The sequence below is a fragment of the Melopsittacus undulatus genome, chromosome 2 (genome assembly GCF_012275295.1).
Source record: "Melopsittacus undulatus isolate bMelUnd1 chromosome 2, bMelUnd1.mat.Z, whole genome shotgun sequence".
Classification (NCBI taxonomy): Eukaryota; Metazoa; Chordata; class Aves; order Psittaciformes; family Psittaculidae; genus Melopsittacus; species Melopsittacus undulatus.
In genome coordinates, this window is record NC_047528.1 from 31,163,281 (window position 1) to 31,191,157 (window position 27,877).

Here is a 27,877-nt window from a genome sequence, read left to right on the forward strand (position 1 = left end):
TCTCTGCATCCCGGCAGGCCCTGCGCAGCTGCGGCCTTGGGGCTCGGTGCGCGGCGCCTCAGCGGCTCCAGAAGTTTCCCGGGGGCGGCGGGCGGCATGGCGGCTGCGGCAGCGGCTCTTCCTCGGTGAGCCCATCACCTGGCCCGGCCTCACCTCCCCGCGGCCCTCCCGCCCGCCGTCTTACGTCGTTGTGTTTCCTCGGCAGGTTCTCGGACGGGGACATCGACCGGGACCCGGGGGCCGCGGCGCAGGTGAGGGCCGTGTGGGCCGGCTGCGGCTCGGAAGCGCTGTGGGGGGACACAAGGCACAGGCCTCGGGTGGTTGAGGGTTGCCGAGCCGTCGGTGCTGTGGGCCTGGAGGCAGCCGGGGCTTGCAGCGTGCCCGGGGCGAGGAGAGCCCTGAAGCGTCGTGCGGTTGGGTCCATTGGTGCGAGCGGGGCACTCGCAGAACCTTCCCTGGAACTCCTCATGTGTGAGGACTGGCCTCGGAGGGGTTCAGCGCAGTTCTGACAGAGCACTGGTGCTACTTGCGCTGCAGAGAGGGAAAACCCCGCACAGACGAACCAACTTTGGTTCAGATAATTAATTTGCGATTTGTGGTTGAAAAAGTTCCAGTCTTTTTAGAGACATTTATTCAGGCATGATTAGATCTTTATTCTGCCCTGATCTATTTTTTTCCACTTCCTGTGTTTTGTGGGGGCCGGAACTGTGTTTTATTTTATCTCAACATAAAAAATAAACTTATACAGTAAGAATGGTCCTTCACTGGAACAACCTCCCCATGGATGTGATGGAGCCGACATCACTGGGGAGTTTCAAGGCACGACTGGATGGGGTGCTAGATGATGTCACTCTCCCATGAAGGCTTGGACAGGATGATCTTCCAGGGCCACTTCCAACCTGGACTGTCCTATCATCCTATGCTTGTACCTGCTGCCATGTATTAATGTGCTTCCAAAGGTTATTTTTAACTAAAACAGAGAAGACAGAAGTGAAGGGTGGATAAGTGTTTCTATTTAACATACTTGGAAAGGGGCAAGGATACAAATAGTTCTGCATGGATGGAGTAGATGGCAGAAGCATAAGATGATACTGAATTATCATTCCCATAAAGAAAATGGTGAAGCTAAATCTTACAATTCTTTTAGGATTTGGACTGTAGCTTATGAAAGTCTTTCAGAAGAGAAATGGCATCTAAAAAGCGATTTGGAATAAGTGAATATATTTGGTACAGTAAAACTAATTTAAGGTCTAGAAAAAAGTAACTTTCTCATTGTAGAGGGGGAAAACTCACCTCCAAGCACAAAAATCTCCAGCATCAAAAGGCTTTTGGAAGTATTAACGAATACTATTAAAATATGCATTTGGGTTTGGTGGTTTTTTTTTTTTTTTGCATTTTCATAGTGGCTTTGCTTTTCTCATGTATATTTCAGGTCATTGTACATTCAGCACTTCAGAACAATAACACACTGTACAAGCATTATTGAATATCTGATACAATAATACTGGTGTCATGTGTGTAGCCTTTTTTTTAAAGTACTGAGTTGGGTAGCCAGACTTGTTGACAGTCTCTGAACCTCTGAGTCCCATAGTTCAGAGTAGAGTTTAGCTGACTTGGAAGCTTTGATCTACAGGTAGTGTACCACGTTTGCATGATCTTAGGTGTGGTCTTCTAGCTCATGTACTTAATATTTCTAATATGGGACACAATACCATATAAATGGGTCTGTGTAATGCTTCCAGATCTGACTAGACCTATGCCCGCTTGGCATGGCATTTCTGCACTGTGTCCTCTGGACTTTTTATTCCTTGTAACTGATGGGTGCATGCTTTGGCTTTCTGCAGCTGCATCTGATCCAGAATCACAGGGTGGTTGAGGTGGGAAGGGACTACTGGGGGTCATCTAGTCCAACCTCTGCTTCTCAAGCAGGGTCACCCAGAACATACATCTCAGGAGTGTCCAGATGGCTTCTGAGTATCTCCAGGGAAGGAGACTCCACAACCTCTCTGGGCAGCCTGTTCCAACACTTAGTCACCCTCACAGTAATTTCTCATGTTTAGGTGGAACTTCCAGTTTTTGAGTTTATATCCATTGCCTTTTGTGCTATCACCTGACACCACAAAGAGAAGTCTGGCTGCATTCTCTTGACACCTTCTCTTCAGATTATCTATATGCATTGATCAGACAACTCTCTTCCACCCTCTGTGAGCCCTCTATTCTCTGGTCTGGATAAGCCCAGCTCCCACAGCCCTTCCTTATAGGAGACATGCTCAAGTCCCTTAATTATTCTAGTAGCCCTTCACTGGACTTGCTCAAGGAGCTCAGTCTTTCTCTTTTACTGGGGAGCCCAGAACTGGACAGAACACTCCAGATAAGGCCCCACAAGGGCTGAGTGGAGACGGAGTACTACCTCCCTCAACCTGCTGGCAGCACTTTTTAACACAGCCCAGGATACCATTGGCCTTCTTGGCCACAAGGGCACATGGCTGGCTCATGGACAGTTGGTGTCCACCAGGACCCCAGGCCTTTCTCTGCAGAGCTGCCTTACAGCAGGTCAGCCCCCAGCTTGTACTGGTGCATGGGGCTATTTCTCCCAATGTGCTAAACCCCATACTTGCCTGTGTTGAATTTCAAAAGGTTCCTCTGCCCATCTCTTCAGCCTCTCTAGATCCTTCTGGGTGGCAGCACAGCATTCTGGGGTACCGGCCACTCCTCCCAGTTTTGTATCATTGACAAACTTGCTGAGGGTACCCTCCATCCCTTCAACCATGTCATTCATGAATTCGTTAATACTGGACCCAGTACTGATGCTTGGGGGACACCACTAGTTGCAGGTCTACAACTGGACTGTGACACTGGTCACAACCCTCATCTATCTTTAAATGCTGTCTGATAAAGTTGTGAACTTTTCAATGACTTATTTTATGTTGAAAAGATAAGTTACTGTGGGGAGACCAAAAGCATGTTTTAATTCATACAAATTTACCGTTAGCATGAAGCGACATGGAATTTCCCAGCGTATTTAGAAATAGATTTGCAACTTGGTTGCATGGTAAGAGCCTTTAGAGTCAAAATATGTAGAAAACACTTGAATGTGAGGATGAGGTATAAGCTTTTTCTAAGTAATTGTTGCTAATGTACATAATCTGGAGTTGCTGGTGTTACTTGAGTATTGGCTGGCTTCTCAAATAGCTGTGTGAGGAGTAACTTCAGTGCGTGTGTGTGTCTGAATTAGATATGCTGATATACTGGTCAAAAAACTCAAACCCAAACAACAGAGAGCTGAGTTTCACACTGTTGAAAATGCTTGGGTTTGGTTTGGTTTGCTTTGCTTTGCTTTCCTGGGATGAGGGCTGGTGGTATAGTTGTGTCTGCTGGTTCTAATCAGTACTTCTGTCATCAGTGTAAACCACAGGGAATAATATTTGAAGCAAGAGATGACCTGGCACAGAAGTAACTCTGCTTGTGAAGTGCCTGTAAAGTTCATTGTCAGAGTTGGACCCCACTTGGTTTTAGAAGATCAAAAGCTGTACTTCATCTCTCAGCACAGCATGAACCCATTTTAATAAGCATGTTACCTTGTATCTCTCCCCTATGGAACGCTTATGGCCATGAATATTTCCAGAATGAAGACTGCTTTTGCCTTTAAATCTTAGGGGGGCGTTGGTACAATTGGGTCAAGTTACAGTTGTGTGCTGCCTGCCACTTTCTTCAGAGATCCACCAGCTATATAAGCATAGAAGACCAGACTTAAATGCTGTACCTAGAGGTAGATTTGTGTATCTTAAACTGGTAAGAACTTGTGCTACTGCTGAAAGAAGCTCTTCTGGACAGTTTAACTCCTACTTAACATAAACATTGTATGTGACATGATGAAATAGAACAAGACACTGATACCATTTAAAAAGGCCTTCTGCTCTTCTTTTTTCTCTGGCTTGGTGGGACAGTTTCTGCAACTGTGCTGTACTAACATTTTTGCAGGTTTAAAGCCTGTATTTTAGCTACATTCATACTTGCTAGATTCTGGCTAGAAGTCTGAGAAGAAGTCAACTTAGCAAACAGTTACTGTGTTGTAGCTATGTACTGTGGTGGCTTTGGAAGACTTCCTGTCTTCTAGCAAAGAGAAGTTCTTTCACTAATAAGGGGAGAATTGGAGATGCTCTTTCCAGGTGTGTGCATCGTATCACTGTGATTTTATTCTGTTGTGCAAAAGTCATAAGTTTTATAACACAATTATTTTGGTCTGTGTACCCAGTGATTTCCCTAACAAGGACTACCTTATGCTTATTTCCATTGTGCAACAATATTTCCTGTTAGCCCTGTGCCCTATTAGGCTTTTGTTTTTTTGCTTTTGTGTTCATCATAAATCAGAACAATCTCTTATGCTCAATAGTATCGTGTAGTGTGGTTTTTCATCGCATGTTACAATGCTTTGAGGATGTTTTCCCCACATGAGTGTTTTGGCATACTGCAGGTTGACTGCCAAATTCCTAACATTGGGCTTCCTCAGATCCAGCAGACCTGTGTACAAGTATGCTGAGAACTGTAGGAAGATCTTTGGAATATTGAGGATCACCTGTGCGCCAGAATTCGTGTTTAAGGCATTTGAAAGTCCTGTTTCCTTCTCAGTAAGAAACAGGCTCCTTGAGTTTGTTATAACTGGCAGGTTCCTTGTACTTCACGCTCTGATGAGTAAGCTTTGCGGGTGAGAACTGTGAAACAGGTAAACAGTCATGCCAGTTAGGATATTTTCTTCTGAAATGTCTCTTAGTTGACAGAGTTTGGAACTGTGTTTTTATGCGGACTTCCAGGGTGCTATTTCATGGGGGTTTTATGTGTTTTTACAGGAACTGACAACAGCTCTGGAAAAGAATCCAGATGATGCCGAATATTATTGTCAGCGAGCTTATGCTCATATTCTCCTACAGAACTATGCTGGTAACATCTTCAGACACCACTGAGAATCCTCTTTCAAGTGTATTATAACACTTTCTTTACAGAAGACATCTTCAATCTGAAGCCAAATAAGTGAAAGTGTTTTCTGTAATGTAATATACTGCTTTTACAGTTAGTGTGTAGTTTTATCTTTGTCTTTGGCTCCTTTGCTTCTGTAACACTTCCAGTGAATTGATTACTCTGCAGTTCCAGCTTCCCATTTGATTTTAGCCTAGTATTTTGTTGGTAGCATCTTTTTAAGAAGGCTTCTTAGGCAGGTTTTAAGCTTTGTGTTGTAAGCATCTTTCATCCTTATGTTTTTGGTAGAGACTGAATTGTATCATGGTGTGAATGTGATAAGTGAATAATGCCTGGGAAAAGATTAACTGAATAACTGAAGATTTGGTTTATTTTTTTTTCTTTCCAGTAAAAACCAAACAGATTCACACTTCAGATTTAAGTAGAGGTTTTGACTAAATTTAAGTCATGCTGCATCTTAACGTAGAGCTCTGCAGCTGAATAAAGGGTTTATCCATAGCAGTTGTGACTAGATTAGACACTGTGATTTGTGTGCAAGCTAAAAAAGCTAACATAGTACACCTTAAAACATTTTCATTACTAAAGGACTCACAGTTCGCTGCTTTTTGTAACGTTATTATGTTATTAAACTGACTTCCAACAGATGCAGTTGCAGATGCAAAGAAGTCCCTAGAACTCAACCCCAAAAATGCTGTAGCACTCCTTAGAAAAGGGTATGTATCATATGCTTTGTGAATATTGTGATGTTCTGTAGGACAATAGTATTTCGATTGTGCCTCTGTACAAGCTTTTTGCAGCACAATGAATGAATAAATTTAATGCTGTACTACTTGTAACCGATTCATAATAAAGCTTTTGTTATAAGAAGCACTTTAGTTTAGGGTGATTGTCTTAACATCCTAGACATTTTAAAAACACAGCTTTTGGGTGGTTTAAGCCCTTACATGTGAGTTTTAAGCAATATAGTGTGTGAACTAAGGATGTTGTGACCTTCAGAATGTGGAATTGACTGAAAAGTAATCATCTGTGTTTTAATTTGTTCATGGCAGGTTAGGTGACTATCATACCAAAAACTATGCATCTGCTTTAGAGTCCTTCAGAGAGGGACAGAGGTTGGACAGTAAGTATTAAAATGTCTTATGTGCACAGTATTTCTTTGCTGATGAGAACGATGTATTAGCTGAAAGTGAAGACCCAGGGTGATTTTTTAACTATTATTATTTTTTAAAGGATAATGAATCAGGTGCCTGACTTCAGGTGTCTGGCATTTGGGAAGGCTGACAGATCACTGCAAAGCAGTGTAAAACTGCTTAAAATGTGTATCAAAGCTCTTAGTTGGGTTTGTGAGTTTTAGTTTGTTTTCTATAAAATGGGGAGTGTTTTCCTGCTTCCTGGAGGTCTTGCAAACGAATGGTGGCAATGCAGTGGTGTGGCACTAAGTGCCATGGGAAACTTTCTGAACAGAGCAGGCTCCCTATACATAGCTGAAATTTCTTTCTTCTTAAACCATTTGATAGACCAGTCTTTAGAACATGCAATTTGGTGGGTATTCAGATTGACAGAATGGATTTTTACCTCACGTTGTGTATCAGTTAATTACAGAAGCATATTTATTATATCTGGTTTTATTTTTTTTGGAGTGTTGGCTTACCAGCTGGACTTGAGCACTTTATAGTTTTGGGAGAAATAGAGCTTTTTAAAAACCTGACTTTATTCTAGAAGCAGGAAAGGAGTAGTTTAGTACAGAAAGCCTGGTAGAAGACACAGGGAAGCATAAACCAAAACACAGTTGCAAGGTGATGTGACTCCTTTCTCTTCCCTCCTGTCCCCCATTTTAAGTAAAACCCTCTTCTCATTCCTTTCCTTTTGTTCTCAACAGCATAAGGAAATGGTAAGAAAAGCACGTTGAAGGGTTACACAGAGCAAAGTGCACTAGCCTGATAAGTGTTATCATGATCTCAGGCCTTTCTGGTATGTTGTCTTTTTTGTAACAATGGCTGGGACTTGAAGGTTTAGCAGAAATAAGCGATCTGATCCTCTCGTCTAAAATGAGTTTCATGGGAGTGTAAGCTAATTTGTGCTTGTTGCCAAGTCATTATGTTCCCTCCTACTCTTGTAATTGCTTAGCCTCTTCTTTCAATGCATTAAGTCTGCAGAAAGCTACTATTTTTAAGGTATTAAAATACTTCTAATGTGGGAATGGGTTAATGTGTTGAAATGGTTTAGTGAAGGGTCTGAGTGCTGAAGCCAGCAGAAGGGAAGCAGCAAAGCAGTGTTGGGGCAGTGGTAATGCTGGTGACAGGGGGATGTGGTGAAATGGCAGCAAGCGTTAGTTGTCAGCTTAGGCTGCTCTGGAGCAGGAGTTAAAATGTAAGAAATTCCCTAATGTACTTTCTCTAAGTCATGGCAGTTTGGGTAAGCAGGGAGTCTCCACTAGTTTGTATACCAGAAAGACAGGTGTGTCTTTGCAGTCTAGCCAAGTTCTCTGTTTAGTATCTTCCTGTGAAAGGAAGTGATTCCTTCCAGTGATTTCTGTAGCTTTCCTTACTTGATAGGGGACTTTTCGTACATCTGCAAACTCATTACTCCTGAATTTAATTGATTAATCTGTATTTTTTCATATTCTTGCCCCACCCCAAGCAGCCATTGTCAGTTTGAGGCATTTCATGTGCATAGGCTTTGTCACTTTTCTCATTGGTCAGTTTGAGTAATTCAAAATACAGATTGTACACAAAATCTCCTCAAGCTAGAGCATCTCTTTTTCATTCTGTTTGACCTCACATCTGACTTCCATTGTAAGGTGCAGCAGCACACAAGGCTGCAGATGTCTTTTCAGATAACTCAGTGCATACCAGGATCCTCTTTGCAAATTCAGAATTCCTAAAATACAGCAGAAGAATTCCTGTCTTGAATTGCATGACTCCTACCTGCTTGAGTTTAATTTGCTATTGTTTTGCTGCTTACCCAGCTGAAGTGTTCCTGAAGCTTCCCAGTCCTTCCTGATTACTCTCTCATCTAATGATAGCTTCCACTCTGCTTCCCATATTTTCGTTACAAAATCCTGTGACACACTGTGAGGTGAGGAGTCTCTCGAAGGCCTTTTCAAAAATAGAGATTTTTAGTAGCTTCTTTTCCATGTATTACCTAATTTGCTGGCAAGTTTATGTCAAGAATAGAATTTGCAGCTCTGTGAAATGTTTGATGGATACCAGATGAAAACAATAGTGGGCATGAGTATTTATGGCAAAACAGTTAACTTCAGTTAAATGCAGCTAGTACAAAATGAGCAAAGAACAGAGGGAAAATTTGCCATGTACCACTAAGCTGAAGATAAAAGAGAAGACTTGAGCTGTTGCTGCCTCAGAGAGGATTATTGTAGTCAGGAATTCTTTGCTGGCAAGGCTGGTTTCTTTGCCACACAAGGGGGCAGAAGTACACCAGGAGATGATTCTGTTCCTTGCTGATGTTAGGGCTGTTTGAAATCTTAATGTGGAATGCGAACACCAATGAGCTTCCTACCTGTGTTCATTATCAGTAGCACTGACAAGCCCGCAGTACCCCAGCAAGCTTCCCATTACCCACCTGCAGGGATATCTAAATAGGACTTGATGTGATGAATTGTTGAATGTGCAGTGTTTCTTTATTTTATAAAATAACATCAGGAAGCAAGATTCTTTTCGCTCAACCATGAGGAGTTTTGAGTTCATTAATGTCCCTGAGATTGAAGAAGCAGTGTAATCTGTTACAATTCAGTATATTATGTGCATTTAGGACAATTATGCTCAAATTTTCTTGTTTGGTTGTTCGTTTTTTTTGCTGTGACCACCTAATGAATTTATTAAAGGTGGAACATGTCAACTTTTCTAAAGACATGGAGCTACTTTTCTTGTATTCTAAGAGTTAGCCAATTTTCAGTAGATGAAGACCCAGTTAGGTTTTCTGAACTAGAAAGTTATTGATAGAAGTTGTTGTAATTTTTTTGGGATGATAATACGATTATGAAGCACAAAAAAATAGAGCTTTTGCCTCAAATTATAAAATGTGCTGGCATACAGGGAAAGAGGCAGTGGCTGGTGAGGGGGATCTGGGAAAACAGGGAAGAGATCATGGACCTTTCTTTTAAAGTTTGTGTGTGAAGCAGTCTTGCATAGGCCATAGTTAAAAAGGTAATTTCTCACCTGCCACTGCAAGTCAAAGACTGGATCAATGGAGACATGACTCAGTTTCTCTGTGTAGATGCCTGAACCTACTTCAGTTTAGTTTCACTTCTGATTAATAAACTTTGTTCCCCGCTGCAAAACTTGGAAGTCTTGTAGGGTATGGGTGCTGAGTTTTGAAATTGCAGATGAATTTAGATTGCGGGGAAGCTCTGGAGCTCATGTAATTCTGTGCCCTGGCCAAAAGCAGTTCTACCTTTGAACTTGCATGTGTGTGCTTAGGTCCTTCTACTGTTGATTTCCAAGTATGTCCAAGATTGAAAATTCGACAGTCTCTTTGGGCAGCTGCTCCAGTGTTTCATCAGCCTTTTAGCAAGGAATTTTCCTTATCTAATCAGAACTTACTTTGCAACATCTTGGATCCTTTGCCTCACTTCCTTTCCCCATGTGTTTCTGAAGACAGTCTGTGGTCAGTCATCTGAATACCTGAAGTATACATTTGGTAATTGAAGGCAGCCTTTCAATCCCTGCACAGAACCCTCTCATAGTTAGTTTTGGTTAATTCCATCTGAAAATAGGTAGCTTCTTCTGAGGATTTGCCAGGAATACAGAAAAGACTGTAGCAGTCAGTGTCTGATTGTATTGTAATGTCATTATAATGTTATTATTTGCATTATTTTTATCTTTTCATAACAACAGGTGTGAGACTATGTAGATGTTAGGTAGTTTATAACTTTTCAGATATCTGGTGGGGATGGCAGAAGAAAAGGGAAGTGGCTTGAGGATTAGGGTACTCATTTTAAGACCTAAGGCACACTTAAAAATACGTGTACATTTTATATTTGGAGGGGTTGGGATGAGTACTTGGCATAACTGCATTGGAGTCACATTTTGGTTACTAGCATGTCTGTTGGGAGCTCTTTTGTTGAGCTTCTTCCAGCCTCTGCTGAATAAATTGTCTGTGTGAACTCTCCCAACAGGAATTGTCTCTGCTGTAAAAAAAGTTTTAACTGTTTTTAGTAGCTGGTCAGCAATGTTGCCACTTCTTTACTTTCCTGACTGGGAATTTTGTTGAAATAACATGATTACTCTGTTGTTACATTGCTGCCTTTTAGCTGTTTTTTCCTGCGAATTCATTTCTATCTGGGGAGCTTGCTTCCTAGAATATCAAGGTCTTGCTAAACTTTTCTGTGATATTGATTCACAGGATGGAATTGGCACTTAGCATTTCTAACACCCCGGAAACTTCAGATGTGTTTGTAAAGTGTGCGTGAAACCATGAGGAGAAAATGGTTGGTGTTTGTGAAACTTGTTCGTTTTTGGGTTGTCCTCAGAGCAGAGTCTCTTCTTTGGAGAGGAAGTGTGTGACTGTTTGAAAAAAATCATTTTAAGAATAATGTAAATATGTGTGAAACTCTATTCTTGCTTTCCAAACAGTTGTACAGGGGTTTAGCAGACTGGAAAGCAGTAGTGTCGCTGGGTCAGTTCAGGCAAAGTCTTATGTCCTACAAATTAATTTGAAGTTAATTAAATAATCACAGAGGTAAATAGTAGACTTGTATAAAAATACTTAAAGCTTAACTGGAGTGACAGAGGTTACAAGATAAGAGCAAATATCTTTTTCATTAAATTGATACAAGTTTGGGGTAGATTTGTTCCAGTGTCCAATTGTGTTGAATTGTTCTCTGCAGTATGTGTAGTGCTTGAAGAGTTTTAATGTTACTGTGTTTGATTTCTTCTAGATGTAGATGATACCTTTACTGTTTGGATTAAAAGATGTGAAGAAACACTAAACGGTAAGAAAAACCACATTGACTTGATGAGAGATTTGATACACCCTGTGCTTTGAAGCCATGTCATGTTTTTCAAAGATTTACAGCTTACCTCTTAAAACAAAACATTTTAAAAGTAATTTTTTCCTATCTCTTGTTTTTCTGCATATACACCCTGAACACTTCTGTACTTCAGATTCAGAAGAACTACGTTTTTAATGTAATAATCAGCTGTGACAGGGGAATACCCATTTTAAATTCAGACAATCACAATGATCTGTAACTTGTTTTCATACACAACTGCTAACTAATTATAACCATAAAGCAAGTGCTAGCTTGGTTTCTAAAACCGTTGTCAAAATAAGTTTTAAACTGTTGCAGAAAAGAAAGTTGGAAGGAGGTGGAAATTTGGGGCATTTACTCCTTGATTCCATGTGGAGAGTGCCTTAGGTGCTATTGTTGCTCGTGTTTTATCTGTTGTAGTCAGTGTGAATAGTTTCCTTTCATAGCTTGGTACAGACTAACACTCCCCCCAGTTAACTCATCTGCAGTGCTTAAACTGCATGTGGATTTTAACGAGTTAGAGTCATTGATATTGTGACTTTTTGTCCTCTTTGTGGTACACACTGGTGAATGGGGTCGTAGAACAAGTTCACGTCAACCTGTAGACCAAAACCCAAACAGAGGGAGAACCCCTTTGTGCTGTATAGAAATGAACAACTTTCTGGTTCATAATACATTTTTGCCAGGTTTAATTTTACTTGGAGAAATTAGGTAATTGATTGGCATGCATGGTCCTATTTGCGAAGAGTTGTCTTGGGTGACAACTTTCTTTGCCCTCTTGAGGAAAGGGTTGTAATACACATTTTTCCTTAATGATATAATTACTTTTTGCTGTGTCTTGTCTGGTTCAACTCAGTTGTCCTGTTTTATCCTGAATGTGCATCACTGTCTTGTCGTTTTTGAGCCATTTTCTTAATTCTGTGATGCACCAGACCCCTCCTCCAAAAGAAAAACCAAACCCAACCCAACCAACCAAAAACCACGAAACAACAACCCCAATAAATCTTGATTTCTTCTTTATAACTTAAATGTTCTTCTGACTAGAAAATTTGGACCAGATGATCCTGCAGGTCCCTTTCAACCTGATGTTCTAGGAGTTTTCTTTTTTTTGTCTTTATCATTTTTAGCTTATAAAGTAGCAAGGGGAAAGTTTGTTTATTTTAAAACTCCTTTAATCTTAATATGTAAATATGGCAAAATATGTAGAAGAAGAGATACTGAGCGGTAGCTCAGATCCAAATATTACAGTATATTTAAGGTCATATGTGTGAATTTCTCTGCCACGTTTACATCTCATTCCCCAAATGAGTTTGTCTAGCATGAGACAGATTTGGTGAGAACTTTCCTGTGGATGATGACAAATCTAGTACAGGCTTGTGGGAGTGATTTATAAAACTTGTTAGCCATGATGTTGCATTCATTAAAAACGGTCTGATTATGTTTCTGATTAGCAAGAGAAAGTAATGAAAAGTTTGTTCCTTTGGTTAATCAGGACATGCTTTATATTAGTTATTCCTTTGCACAAGTTGCTGATTGAGGTCTGATTAAAAAGTAGAGTCATAAAAGCAAAATACTAGATGTAGAAGTGGCATGTTTTTAACTCTTTCTACTGTTGAGACTGGAATAAATGCACAATGTCTGGAGCAACTGCAGACAGCTAGAATAAGTGCATGGCCTTGTAAGTTCAGTTTGTCTTTTTCTGAAAGTGCAACTTTTTTCTCTCTGCAGCATCACAGACAGAAGTGGTAAGATGTTTTCCTTCATATGTTTACTGTTTCGGTTTCTTTGTTAAGCTAGAGCATCCTTTTAGGCTTCAGTGGCTTCTTAAAACTTTCAGGCTTTAAAAATAATCTTTTATGTTGCATGCAAGTCTGAGGGATTGAACTTTTCTTCTGAACATGGGCTCTTTCAATTAAGGCCAAGGTTGCAAAGTTTGAACCCTGAAAAAAACTCTGAAGCATGGCTTACAAATCTGGCAATTACTGTGTGCTCATTGAAATAAACTTCAGTTTTCTGACTTGCAGCCTGTGGCCTAACTCACAGATTAGCCAGCTTGTGTTGTCAGTACTAACTTGCTTGTGACTGCTAGAAAGTAACTGTGTTTTCCAGTAGCTTGCAAGTGGTTTGTGCAGACTATTTTTCTGCTGTAGATGGGAATTTGCATTGGATGTTCTGCTCCCTCTTTCATATTTACTTCAGTTTTACTTTTAAGAGTAGGGCAGAGGAAGATGATGTACAGGAAGCATGGTGGGTATATGTAAAGACAATCTCAGAGTTAAAAGATTTTTATGTTGAAAAGTTGTACCCTGGAATTCTCAGATCTAGTTCAGATTTCCTTCATGACTTTCAGATTCGCAGCATAGCAACTGTATGTCTTTCAGGTATACTTCTTATCTAGGAAAAAAAGATGAGTTAAAGCTGAACTTACAGCTATTTATAAAATGTCTGAGCAATATTCTAAGTTAAAGGCTGACATATTTAATGTAAATTGAAACTTTTAAATTCTTAATCTGGCATGAATGGCTAGGAGAATGGTGAAGAGCCTCACCGGTAAGTTAATGCTCATACATAAATCAAGAAAAGGGGAGCAATCAGGATGAAAAGGATTTGTGTCTTTGAAAAGTACTTCATGGCATATTTTCACTTACATTGATGTAACTTTCTTTCCAATGGAATATGCTTCAACTGGAATACACAGCAGCAACCTCTGCCACCAAAGATCAAGTAAGTTGACTTCAGCTTTACTGAGAGAATTATAATAATTGAATATAACTCTTCTTTGACTTGGGAATCGGAGAATCAAGATAATGACTGTAGAAGTTCTTTTTCAGTAACTTTAAAAATGTGGCAGTCTAAGTGAAGTGTTTCTCAGTGTCATTGCTTTTGTTCAGAGTGAATCGTACTTTCAGGAGATCACACACACCTCACTGGGAGAGCAGGGAATGGTGAAAGCATTCTGGCTTCTGTTTCTAATTCTCATGCTGAGCTTAATTCAGAGGCTGCCCCACTGTGCCTAGTATAGGTAATGTTTTTGAGATACTTTTGAGATCCTGAATTAAGAAGGTGCCATTTAAGTTATAGAAGGCAAACAATATTATGAATTGGTAGGAAAATGGCCTAGTTTTTATATGCTTCCTAATTGAAAAAGATTCTTTGTTCTTTAGCTACTTGTCAATCCTGCAGCTGCTTTTTTAGAGGAAAGGGAAGAAATCTGATTTTGTATGTCCTCTTTGTCTCATTGAACTACACAATGTACTGTTCCAGTTTTTAGTATTCTACCATATATCCCTCTGTAGTCAGCTTTTCCTCCCTTATTTTTTTCCCTTTCTTTTTTTAAAGATATGACTGGTACCAAACAGAATCTCAAGTAATTGTGACTATAATGGTCAAGAATGCACAGAAGGATGATGTCAGCGTGCACTTCTCAGAAAAAGAGGTGATTTGTATTGGTTATTAATCTGCATCCCTAGATCCCCTGGCCTGTAGTAATAAAACCAGCAAACATCTGCTGCAGTAGCATCAAGAGAGTGGTACAGGTGGTCTTCTCTCTGAGTTTTGTTTTTATGCTCAGCTATGCTGTGTATGTGTTCATGTCCAGTCAAGTGAACCAGGATCTATTGCCACAGCACAGCCTGTAGGATTTACACACAGGCGGTACTGTGGTGTGCATGCTGCAAAGAGAATATTTGCTTTTCAGCTGCCCCTGTCTTTGCAGGAGTGGGGAAGAAGTGATCTGGACTTGAAGTGTTTGAATATTCATGCATCTGGAGTAGGAATGGACAGGGACTAAGTATTTTAAAAATATGTGTGAATGAAATAAATACATTGGTTTAGGACAATTACAGAAAAAGTGGATATTGGTGGGTTTTCTTGCTTTTGGCATCACTAACATTGTTAATGGCAACAAAGTACATATTTCAAGGAAGTGCAGTAACCTCTGTTGTAATACCATATGTGGTACCAGTGACATTTATATTTAATTTGGCTGAGAATGTGGAAGAGTTAGGTTCTTATTCTCAGCTAAGTTGATAGCTTCATGAACTACCAAAGTACTTGAATGTTAACTGTCTGCTTTAGATTGTTAGAATTGCATGAGCACTTGCCACGTAGTTTGTGTGTATTAGAAGGGAAGTTGGAAATTATTTTAATCACAGCAAGGTTTGGGTTGGAAGGGACCTTAAAGCTCACGTAGTTCCACCCGCCCTGCCATGTGCAGGGACACTTTCCACTAGACCAGGTTGCTCAAAGCTCTGTCCAGCCTGGCCTGAACACTTCCAGGGATGGGGCAGCCACAGCTTTTCTGAGCAACTGCTGTTAATGTGTTGATTCTTCTTTTGCCATATAATTCTTTTCCCAAAAAATATAGATCAAGCTGACAAGATAATAGGCTTTTTGAGTACTTGCTGGTTAAAAATCAAAATCTCCTGTTCATTTTCTAGTATACTTTAGAAACACCTTGTTCAGTAGCACAGTAATGTAATGGCGTTTGTCTGCAGTTCTGACACCTGATGCTTTAAGTGCCCTAGTGAAGGGTCATTAATTTAATCACTTAATCTTGGTGCCAAATGAGTCCTTTACTTGAAAATGGAAAACTGCTCTCAACGATGACCAGAGATGTGTTTTCAACTGTTAACAGATGAATGCATCAGTGAGACTTCCATCAGGTGAAGACTACAACTTAAAGCTTGTTCTTCTTCATTCTATAGTGCCAGAGCAAAGTACATTTAAAGTGCTTTCAACAAAGGTAAGCTGCTTAAAGTGTAAATTATTTCTTTGACTGTTTCTGATGTTGAAACGTTTCTGCTCTATTGTCTTGTCTCTCTGCAGCAGTCATAACATCTTGCTTTTCATATAGAAGTCCTTTTTTTTTTCTTCAAGGTGCCTTTCAGCCAGTGGGAGTCTTTCCGAGCTTGTGCAAATATCAGAAATAGTAATATGATGGTGCTTATTGAAGTGCAAATGACAGTTATGTTAAGGATGCTTTTACTTCTTGCTGTAGTAAGAACAACGTCTTCACTCTTAAAATTCGGGTATTAGGAGAGTATGAACACCTTTCTGCTAAACTTTTAGCAGCAAATATTGCCTTATGGAGCACAGTTATCTTTGTGTGACTAAAAAATAGAAATCAGACTTTGAGCATTTCAGTATTGAAATAAATCTTTACCCTTTCTTGCTGGTAAATGTTATAGCCATACGGTTAACTGTTCCTGGCTTTTCAAGAGAATGTGTTCCACACTGTTCCTGGAAATAGCATTTGCTTGGCGACACTGACTATTGCTTGGTGTGAGAGAGAATGCTTCTGTCTCAGTGTTTTATTTCTTGTGTGCTACACATGTAGAAGAAATGTGGTCTGGCATAGCATATATGTATATTGTTGGTATAACTCATAGACAGGCATACGTTTTGTCCATAGAGCTAAGCCTGAGTCTGTGCAGTAGGAATGTGGTTTTGATTCTTTCCTTGTATTTCAGCAGTGGTTCTGCAGAGCTTTGGAAATTCCTTTGTGCTTTCATGTTCCATTTTACCTCTTCTCAGAAAGGTACCTGTAATAATAGATTTTTGCACCATTTCAGGGAAGAGGGACTTCAAGATGACCTGAAAGGATTGCTGTAGAAAGTTGGTCTTGTTTTTCTGCTCTTCACGCAAAGGAAGCTGGTCAGGTTATGTGATTGAGTCGTGTGCTTTTATGCTACAGGAAATAAAGCAGGGTATGGAGAAAATCTGCTAGTCCATTAGTGTTTATATAAATTTGAGTAGAATAGGCATGGACCTTGTCAAGAGAGTAACTGTGAAGTCCTGTTTGCTCTGTGTTCCTGTCTAGATTGTGTTACGCTTTTCATTTGTCTTGAAGTTTACCATCGTGTTTGTGAAGCATCTGTACGCTCCTGAGCGTTGTTAAAATTAACTTGACTTGGGCTTTCTGTACTGCCATCACCAGCCTGGGTTAATCTCTGTAATAATATCTAGTAGTCCAGAATCTGGTTTAGATTGAGGTTCCTAAAGTGGTGTCAAAGTGTTAGTTAAGTTCAGGTCTGAATTGTAAAGATTTTGGATGTGTTTTCAAATGTTGCTATTTCTATATAATTGTGAGAGAATATTTTTAAGACGAAGTGGGATAAGAGTGCAGAAAGTGTTCGAAGAGCAGAACTCAGTGCTTCAGCATGTTCTTACTTCCGCAGAATAGTACAAGGACATCTGTGAAGGCATAGGGAAGGAATACAATTTAAATGATGCTTCGGCTAATTCCGGCTCTGACCAGCAGATGGAGTCTGGCTGAAGAAAAAGAATGAAAAGCAGGTTTATGTTAGCTATGCAAAGGCTTCTTCAGAGGCTTAGAATGTTTCACTTTGAAAAACATTAGGAGCTTTAAGGGGATGGTGCAGCTTTAGTGTTTGAATACCTGAAATTCACATTTCTTTTCCTAAGGTTTGTGTATGTACTTTGTTCTCATGAGCGATACGGAAAATACACAGTTACTACTTGGAATAAACTTATTATTATCTTATTACTTAGAATTTCCCAAACGCTTTATAAATTATGTTGTACTATTTACATGAAGTTCTTTTGTAAGGACTTGAAAAGAAGGACATCATCTAATTGTCTTCTGAATTACATGAACTTTTTACTACCTGCTCCTAAAGGAGTTCTGTTTTCATGAGATAGGAACAGGTCTATTCCTGTGGATTAATAATTTCAGATCAGAAAACAATGTGTTCACGTTGTTTTATTTTGTGTTTCTGCTTTGAATATGTGAGCCCTGTTGCCATTTAGCATTGTGTAGTCTTCACTGAGCAGTAAGGGCATCTTTCTTTTCCAGTTATATGAGGAAATACATGAAGAAACAGTGAAATGTATGGGCAGGTTATGTGGTGGATACTTCAGGTTTCCATGAACTTCATAAAACTAACAAATGGATAGAGGATGAAACAGCAGAACTGGCAGATGGTAGAACAATCCTGTGTGTTTTGGTAACTAAGGGAAGCTGGAGAAGGATTTCTCAATACTGCTTGAAATTCAGCATCACATAACAAATGCAAAGACATAAGGTAAAGATGCAAATTCAGGAGGAGAAAATAGCTGTAATTGTATTTGCAGAATTACAGATTCTAAAATAACTGCAAAGAGCAGACAGAACTTTCAGACTCTGGGATTGGTTCTTGCAGTGTTAGCAGTGGTAGAAAATGCAGTTGAACCTTAAGAATTGTTGCTTTCCTAGCAGTGAAATAGAAATTATACCTTGCAGTAAACTCCTGCTGTGTAGCTTTGAGATACAAAGTCTCTGTTTTGAAAAGCACAGAACAAGCAAATGGTGCAGAGGTAGCAGGGATAGGTGTTTGAGGGGTTTCTATATGAGCATGAGTAAATTTATGTTCATAAGCTGCAGACAGAACTCTGACTTCAAGCTGTGAGCTTGAAGAGGTAAAACACTTGACACTGGCTCAAGAACATTGCAATATGTGGGTGAAGTCCGGTTTTGAGAGAAAAATCTTAATCTCTTCGTGCATCCTATTGTTGAACATTCTCTAGCTGTCCACAGTTTTACGAATTATACAGTCTGCGTTTTTAATAATGGCTGTATGTATTGCTGCCGTGCTTGAAGCTACTTCAAATTTTTTTTTTACTTAATTAAAAAGTTTATTTGCTATTTAATAGGTATCACTACTTGCAAATTTGGCCTTGAGTTGATTTTGCAGCTGCACATAGCATTCATCATTTAACTGGAGGAAGGTACCTTTCAGTGGTGATGCTTGGTTTCTCACTTCTTTCCAGAAGAGGGAGCCAAAATGTAAAGGCTGGACCAAATTTGTTCTTTGGAAGTTGTGTGCAGTTACCCTGTAGCTCAGTGTGCAAAATGTAATATCATTGTGCTTCCTTCATAAAAGGAAAAAGGCACAAACACTTAAAATGAATAACTAAACATATTTAAGAAAAAACTAGCTGATTCCGCTCTGTCCAGGAAATACAGCAGAAAAGTTGAAATGCACAAAAAGTGTAAGGATTTCTAATATTCTGAAACAGTTCTTTGTGCACAATCAGCCTTGCTTTCTTTTCTCTCCTCTGTTCAGTCTGTGAGTGCATTTGGGATTCCAGAGGAATATGCTGCCATGCTCTGTTGGAAAATGGTGTAATGTAAGCAGTTTCTCTCTCTGGGTCTTCTCTTGTGGTCTAGGTGATGCACAAGGTTTTCTTCTCATTAGACCTGAAGAGGAGAGCGAGGATGAGTATGTGCTTTTAATGCATGTGCTTAGGAAGCCTAAGCTGGTGCCTTCTCTTTTTCTTCCCCTCTGCTCTTGCACTTACTAATAGACTGGGGGCAATTATTATGAGTTTTCAGTTTTTAGTGTTTTCGGCTTTTTGCAAGCAATGACTTGCAGCAATTTAGAACCATTTGTGAAAGAGCTGTAAAAAGTGGTTTCTTTACCCAGAACTGCCCTTTAATTAGAGATCAGAGTTGTGCTGCAAATGGGGAAGGTGTTAGAAATCCTCAGCCTCTTTTACAGTTGGCATTTGTAACTTAATAGAGATGTCTGAGAAGCACACAGAGCAGTTTCATGCCGAGAATATAGTAGTGTGCATCAGTGGAATGTTTCTTTTCCTCAAACCAACGTTTTCCTTGCAAATTCTGAAATAGTCTGTGCAGCTTACTGGAAAAGCACACCAATCCCTGTTGGTAAATGTAAAGGCAAAGAGTGAAACTATTTCACACACTCTTGGACTGTCATCAGTGTCTCTATTCAGAGGCAAATGTACACAAATAGATAAACAGAGGAACAGATTTATTTTAACTGCAGTTGGTTGTTACCATTGCAGTCTGAACATTGAAAGATACTTTCTCAGTTTGGGTGTTTTCGTTAAATTGCTTGCAGACACTTGAATACAGACTCCCTGCTCTCACGTACTTGTTTCCTCTGTGAGGCTTTCATGCAAATTAACATCTCCGATATATATATTCTCAAGCATTTTCTGTAAATTGTAAACTGATATTTAAGCTATGAGTTGGGTGCTTCTCTGAAATTTCTTGCATTTCTTAGACAGGGCTAGTAGGAGCAAATTCCTGGCTTTCCCAATGACTAGTATGATACTTGGCTCAAAATAATTTTGAATGCAGATGGATGTGGGGCAGATATAAACTTGTTAATACTCTGAAAGCTGTGTTTTAAACAAGCGTATAAGTCACTGCATAAAGGAAAACCGTGCATAAGGGGTTTCTCTGTCTTGAGAGAAGATGGGTTTAAGAGCTATTGGAATAGTGATGGTTTACGTTGAGGATGCAGTGACAAAGAACTTTAGGATGCCTGTATTGCTTAGCTCCTACTCTAAAATTCACAATTTTAACAAGTGGTTGCTGTGTAATACTGGTGAGGTGGAAACTTTGACCTTTTTACACTCATCAGAGTGTAAAACTCCATATACTCAACTCCATAGCTGACAAGAAAACTGCAATGTGCATGCTAAGTCCCTTCCGTTAAAACATATACACTACAGAATACATTTTTTAATTATCATTTGTCTGTGATAACACTGTAGAGTTAATTTTTGTATCTGTACATTTTGTTTAAAGTCAACAGACTAAAGATCTTGCAATTCAGAATATAAGCAACATATAGAAGGTCTTTGAATAGCTAGGGTACCAGAACTGTATGTGCATATGATCTTAGAAGTAAGTTTGAATAGGTCATACATTTTTAGAAGATAGTGCTACTTTGTCCTGCCCTTGAATTTAGGTAACAAAATACGTGATTGCAAAATAACAATTCAAAACATGTAAAGTTTGCAACTAAGACAAGGCAGTGAGTACAGTAAATAAGCAGTTGATTGGAAACCCTGGATTTTCGTTTTTGTGTGATTGTTATAGCAGAACATCAGAATTTAAAAGGTTGGGTCTGATGAATCTTAAAAATAATGGCTGAACTACTGCTTAAGCTTTGCCAGTTCTGATTTCCTTCATCCATCTGATCAGAGCTTGATACAAATTTGCCAGTGGTAAGTGAGCTCCCCCTTAGCATGGACTGTAAAATACAAAACACAGAAGGTAGGAAAAAGAAATCTTGTAACTTGTCAGTGTGCATCAGAATCTTCTTCTAGGGAGGAAGATAGAAATTCTTTCTCTTTTAATGTTTCTCAGTTAAACTGCCAGTATCTGTCCCAGAATGTAACTTCAAGTGAAATTCAGTTCATCAGAGGCTTGGGCTTTTTAACTGTAAGCTTCTACTGAGAAAATGAATGTTGGCTAACTAGCATTGTGTTTATCTGTAGTGAAGGTTGAAAATATTTCTTAAAACTGGCTTAAATGCTTTTTTATGCCAATCATTTTAAAGTCAGGGGGTTTTGTGTTCTAACATTCCTGATGAAATAGTTTAGAATAGCTTCTGGTTGTAACTTGGGCATCTTTTCTCATACCTAGTGCTTGGATTAAGCTGTAAACAGACCTGTCTAATTCTCTGATAGGTTTAAAAAAAAAATTGATCACTTTTCTGACTGGATGGGGCTTTGAGCAACCTGGTCTAGTGGAAGGTGTCCCTGCCCACGGCGGGGATTGGAAGTGGATGAACTTTAAGGTCCCTTCCAACTCAAAATATTCTATGATTCTGTGAAAATTCTGTCAATAGAAACTTGTTTATATCCTTTCACTGTGGATGGGGTTTCTTCTACATGATGAATCCCCCATTTGACCCTCTTCTTAGAGGGGTACAGGTTTCTCTCAAGTCATTATTTTAAACAAGTAGTGCATTAATTACTCTATCAAAATGTTGTATTTGTTTTCCCTTTTGCTTTGTTCACTTTGAACCCAGAATACCAGGAACTTAAAAATTATAACAGAAAATGAGTTATTTCTGCTTTGGAACTTTTCATACATCTGGAATCCTGTGTCCATTTTTGGGCTTCCCTATGCAGGAAGGACTCTAATGTAGTGGAGGAAATCCTAATGGAGAGCTACTGAGGTAGTCAGGTGCCTACACAGCATGAGCTACAAGGAGAGGCTGAGGCATTACGCTTGTCCTTAAGTGGCATGCAAACCACTTAATTTGCAATGAAATTTTCCTGTCTTTTATTCTAAAGTTGTCATGAGGCACAAAGGCATATGTTTTATGAAATATAAATGTTAAAGTAGTTGGCAAAGTGTTGATGTATTTCTCTTGCCTGAATACTGTATTTTTTTCAAAGGAGAGGAAAAAGCTGACAGTACTCAGTGTGTCAAATAGAACACAAATGTCCTTACTGAGATGGAACTTTTCTGTGTGATAGCTATCAGTGTCTGCTTTACAGGTTCATTAGAATGCATTTATTGCCATTTGTGCATGTAATTGGGACTGGCAAAGTTGTTTCTCCGTAGATCAAATAAAGCTCTCAAGTTGACGGAACTTGTGCCTTCACAAGCAGAATTGGAGAGCTTTATATTTTTGGAAGTGTGGTTGTATAATGGTATGAAGCTAATGATTTCCTTAGTTTTGCTCCTGCCTGCCACGTTGCCTAATGAGTAACTTCAGTTGAAGTGGATGGAGTATATGGAGTAGAGGTTGAATTATGTCGTAAATACATTCTGTCTCAGTTCTTCAGCCTCTATACTTCTAGCTTGGCAGGGGTGGAATGGTTTAGATTTCAGAAATCTGCATCTTACACTGGCAATTAGTTTGCAGCATTTTTTTTTTCCTTGGGGATGTTTGTCATATAGTACAGTTACAGAGAGGAAAGTGTAAGAATTAGCAGATTAAAAAAGGGAGCGGGGGATCTCTGGAGCACCAAATGTAAGGATCTTCCTTTTTTGATTCTTTTTATGTGAGGGCAGAGTAGTCTGAATACCCAAAGGTCTTTATAAGGGTTCTTTGAGGAGGGTTTTATTCTGAGAAGAAGAAAGTCTGTGTTCAGGAGTAGCTCACATCAGGCATTATATTGCATTAGAGGTCATTCTCAATGTGGATTAAATAGTCTGTATTTAAGGTATTGAAAGATACTGGTGAAAATCCTGAAGTGTAAGAGGAGACAGCAAAGGAATAAACAAACGGAACAGAAATGGAAGAGATATAGTATTGAGCAGCCTCAGTATCAACTAGTTACTCTCTTCCTGTTTTTAAATAGGACATGTGGGGATGCACTAATAAGCAGAGTATGAAACCTTAATTTTAAGGCCTCCTTAACTTAATTATGGAACTGAGTTGATAATACAGTTACCTCGGGTTGAGAAGAGTTACATAAGAAGCAAGAGGAGAGACAGGTTGTTTTAAATGAATACTCACGTTTCACTTGCAACTAATTAGTGCCTTTGTAAGTAGCTAATTAACTGAAATGTTTCACTCATGAGATCCAAATCCATTGAACAAAAAACCCTACTAGTTCTGGCAGTCATGGAATGACTTGTTTGTCTTATATCTAGATACACAAATATTTTTTTCTTAAGTTAATCACGGGGCATTAGATTTATGAGTGTAGGTGTTCAAAAAGGAACTTCAGGGTTGTACTTTCCACAGGGTTATTAGGAAAGTCCAGTGGAAGCTTTGCTGACTTCTTTTGTTTTACTGGAGGCCAATTACTGGCACAGTTTGAATGCTGCTTGTGCAGAGTTCCAACAGAAACCTCTCTCTGTGTCCTTACAGATCGCAGCATTGAACTCTGGAATATTGGCCTTCTTTAGGCACAGGAGGTTGAGCAGCTAGATTAATCCAATATTTTAGTTTTATTTGATTATTTTTGGTCCTGCGACTTTCACTGTTTTAAAAGCTCAGGCTCTGATGCTTAATTTGTGACTTGAAAAGTTGCTAAAAACCTTGGGAATCCAGCAGAGAGTGGGAAATCAAATACATGTGGGTGCTGGATTTGCAAATTTGTTGAAACTCTCCCTACCTTGAAGGGTATTTTGTGCCACAAATCTTGAACTTTCTGTTGTTTGCAGTAGAATTTAGTGGTGGAAAAACAGGTATTTAAATTTGTCTAGGGAAATGGTAGCTTCCTCAGGGGAAAACAAAAAAGAGCAACCGTAATTGAATATTCTGATTCTTAAGATGCAGCATGACTGCAAACATGGAAGCTTTGAAACTTAAATGAGCTCGTGTGCTTAATTTTGTAAGGTACCTCAGGCTGCTTACCAGTGACTGATTTGAAGAATGGATTAAATGAAGTTCAGATTTCAGATCAACATGATGCTATGTGAGGAGCTTGCTGTTAGGATCTCTAGGGTTAGCTTGTACAGTGGTGCCTTTGTTCTTGGGTCTGCAGGGATCCCCAGGTTATAGTGGCTTTAGGTAGAACTAAGAACTCGCTTCTGCTAAGCTGTTCACCAGTGAGGAATTGCTGAAGTTTGGCAAGCACTGGTTTTAGTTAATTAGTAGCATTATATGAACTTTGTGACACTTTCTTAAGTGTATATGTCATTTGTAGTGACATTAGACAGTCCTTGTTTCCCAGGCTTTGTTTTGCAATTTTATAACCCTGTAACCAAATATATAAGGTTAATGATGAAAAAACCATTTCAGTATGGTTGTCTAAAAGGATTATGTGTAGTTGTGACTAGGGCATGACATACTTCATTCTGTTTCTTCTATGATAATTGCAACCATATCCATTTTTAATTGCCGGTTTTGTCAAGGAATGCTAGACAGTTTCCTCCACAGCAGTGTTTGTTCATTGAGCCAAATGAATACAGCTTGTGAATTTTGCGAGTGGGAAGATCTGCACAGTCCCAGGGTGTTTCTCTGGTTTGTGTAGCACACCTCAAAATACAAAATGTTTTTGGTGGATGAAATATAAATATTATACCTAGATAAAGCTGGATTTTGTAGTCCGTTAAAGTGCCATTTAATTATTAGAGCTGACTGGCAAGAAAGGGGTTCTTCAAAGATAATATCTTGGTGCTTGGCAGTGTAGAGACATTGGGACTGATGACTTTTGGGATGCCATAATTTACAAAAGAATCAAATGAACAGAAAGCAGAAGAAATATGTAGAAGTAAATAAAAGGGTAAAAGTCTGACACAGGAGCTGTGCAGCCATGTTAAAGCTTAGCTGACATGTGGTTTGAAGTTACTTAACTTTGTCTTGTAAGGTAGGTAAATAGGCTTCATGTTGGAGACTGTGTTTCTGAAAACAAGTGCATTCATTTTCTTGCTGCTACAGGATCCAATTACTTTGAAACTCTTTGGCAGAAGTGTTTGCCATCTGGATTAATTTGTTCTTTGTTTTGTGTTTTGTAGGTTGAGATAAAAATGAAGAAGCCAGAGGCTGTAAGATGGGAGAAACTGGAAGGCCAGGGAGATTCTCCTAAGTTAAAGCAATTTACACCAGGTTTGTTCTCTGAAAGTTTAAATATTAAATGGTTTGCATGTATTAAGTTACTTGCTGTTGCTAATAATATTTTTATGTTAAATATTGTTAAAAAACAACTTCATATTTACAATGAAAGCTCTAGTAGTCTTGTTTTTACTGCCAAGAACTGACAAAAAGATCTGCAGGTCATTACTAAAACTTTAGTATTAAATTTAGTCATAACTTCCATTAATCTGATGGATTGCTAAGGTTATATGCTTGCCATTAATTCCTTTGGTCTTGGATGTCTGTTTTGGTCACTGTTTTGCAGTTCTGTGCATTATTATGCCTCTACTGTTGCTTAAGCTGTAAAATCATAGAATAGTTTGAGTTGGAAGGGATTGTAAAAATCAAGTTCCACCCCTCTGCCATGGGCAAGGACACCTTCCACTAGACCAGGTTGCTCAAAGGCCTGTCCAGCCTGGCCTTGAACACTGCCAGGGATGGGGCATTTGCCACTTTTTTGAGCAAGCTGTGCTAGTGCCTCACCACCCTCACAATGAAGACCTTGTTCCTGATGTCTAATCTAAACCTCCCTTCTGTCAGCTTAAAGCCATTCCCCCTTGTCCTGTCCCCCTTGTAAAAAGTCCCTCTCCAGCTTTCTTGTAGGCCCTCTTCAGTACTGGAAAGCTTGATTTAAGGTCTCCCTGGAGCCTTTGAGCTTTTTCCTCTCCAGGCTGAACAAGCCCAGCGCTCTCAGCCTATATTCATAGGAGAGGTGCTCCAGCCCTCTGAGCATCTTCGTGGCCTCCTCTGGACTTGCTTCCATAGGTTCATGTCCAATTAAATATTACTTGCTTAAGTATTCCATTTCTCTTGGAGTTTTTCAAGGCACATTAACAGTCTGAGAGAGTTTGAATTTCCTGATTTGATAATTTCAGTACTTTTTTTTAATTTTAGATCAAATTTCCCTATGCCTCTAGACTGCTAGTTGTTTTTTTTTTGGGTTTTCTTTTCCTTACTGTTCACCAGTGTCTCCTGCCTTGTTTTGACTTTAATCATCTGTGTTGCTATTGTCCAGCTTTTGTTTTTGTCAGATAGCTGAATTACGTAATTGTTCACTTGAAAGGAGACTTTGACTCAACTAAAGCTCTAGCCTTAGTTTTCTTTATTTTTTGCTACTGCAGTGCTTATATCAGTAAGGAGGAATCAATTTGCATTTTCAGATTTATAGTCCATTATCATCTCTGATTCATCAGACACATATGTGTCTGTGTGTTCTCTGCTGCTCTAAAAGTCGTGAGAAAATCCTTAGTTAAGTGACACTTCTGTTTTCAGATTCTCAGCACTTATATCCATCATCCTCTCACTATACGAGGAACTGGGACAAACTGGTAGTTGAAATCAAAGAAGAGGAGAAAAATGAGAAGTTAGAAGGAGATGCTGCTTTAAATAAACTCTTCCAGCAGATTTATTCAGATGGTACAGATGAAGTCAAACGTGCCATGAACAAATCGTTTGTAAGTCTTCATTCTTTGATGAAACATGTTAACTTTTGTACATTGACACAATTCACTAAGTTTACATGGATCAGGAAACCTCCAGCTACCTTGGGCCTGTAATGAATGGCAGTGGTTCTTTTGGAGATACTGGTATAACAAGTCTCACTGAAAGCTACAAAGTTGTACAGTAACAAATGTGATTCTTTAAGTCCAAGGTTGAGCTTTATCACAGGTCTCTTTGTTTCAGTCAGTGTTGTCAGAGGAAGTACAATTTTTGGCTCAGAGCTTGAAGACCTGCCATAGGTGAAAGCGTGAAATTCCTCTTAGTTGTTTGCATCTAGTTCATTTTATTTGTTATAAGAAGGAACGTGACTTGACTCTTCTAAAGCCTGTTGTTAATGAAGTAACATCCCATTGTGTCCAGTACTGTAAGAATACTGTTGGGCTGAAGATTATGGACTGATTGCTTTGACAAATTTTATTCTATCTTTGCACAGAATTCCTGTGTAATTGCTGCTACACAAAGTGTAAATTTTTTATGCTTCTTCAGAATTTGTTCATCTGCTGTAAGAAATGTGGCTTTTATATTGCTAGAATTCCTCTAGCAAACTAAACAAGCTTTCTCTCATATTGCAGATGGAGTCTGGAGGCACAGTTCTGAGCACCAACTGGTCTGATGTTGGTAAAAGGAAGGTAGAAGTAAATCCTCCTGATGACATGGAATGGAAAAAGTTCTAATCCTGTTTTTAATCTTTTACCATCGATGTGTTGCCATAATCACGTACTGACCACTGTATGGACATAGCATTCTTGGATTCAAAGCACTGAATGTTCCCTTGGAAGTAGGAATTGTCTTTACATTTTGCGTGCTTTAGAAACTCCTTCATCCGCAGATGTTAAAAGACATACTCAGGAGTGGAACCCTGTTTTCATCATCTGTCTGATTTTTGGTATCAAGCCAATCAGTCTAAATTTTCTACCACCTTTATTGGCTCTGCTCTTTGGGGATAGGGTGATCTCTAATGACTGGTCAGGATTATTGCCTTACACCTGGTGTTTCTGTTCAATAGCTTATTAGATCTTGGCAACTTCAGATGAAAACATTTTTCAACAACAGTGTTAAAATTGTTTGCTCTTTAACTCTGCTAAATAAAACTGTAAATATAACTTTT

General features: G+C 39.2%; 1 protein-coding gene across 2 annotated transcripts; it reads left to right on the forward strand.

Moving 5' to 3' along the window:
* On the forward strand, nucleotides 1-27,877 carry SUGT1 (SGT1 homolog, MIS12 kinetochore complex assembly cochaperone). Of its 2 annotated transcripts, none has more exons than XM_034074369.1 (13): nucleotides 1-125; nucleotides 206-251; nucleotides 4,848-4,938; nucleotides 5,618-5,687; nucleotides 6,024-6,094; nucleotides 10,874-10,927; nucleotides 12,695-12,711; nucleotides 13,668-13,690; nucleotides 14,306-14,402; nucleotides 15,603-15,710; nucleotides 25,152-25,242; nucleotides 26,542-26,723; nucleotides 27,342-27,877. In XM_034074369.1, the coding sequence occupies exons 1-13, from the start codon at nucleotides 97-99 to the stop codon at nucleotides 27,441-27,443; spliced, it is 981 nt and encodes a 326-aa protein (XP_033930260.1). In that variant the 5' UTR covers nucleotides 1-96; the 3' UTR covers nucleotides 27,444-27,877. The 2 variants fall into 2 exon arrangements, with proteins under 2 accessions (XP_033930260.1, XP_033930259.1); XM_034074368.1 differs by having other exon boundaries at nucleotides 3-125; nucleotides 13,665-13,690.

What these genes read in the sequence shown, in the direction of transcription:
- SUGT1 (XM_034074368.1), top strand. Translation starts at nt 97, where the DNA reads ATGGCGGCTGCGGCAGCGGCTCTTCCTCG. An exon ending in TGCACTTCTCAGAAAAAGAG is followed by an intron (nt 14,403 to 15,602) that starts GTGATTTGTATT and finishes AACTGTTAACAG; the next exon opens with ATGAATGCATCAGTGAGACT. An exon ending in GTTAAAGCAATTTACACCAG is followed by an intron (nt 25,243 to 26,541) that starts GTTTGTTCTCTG and finishes TTCTGTTTTCAG; the next exon opens with ATTCTCAGCACTTATATCCA.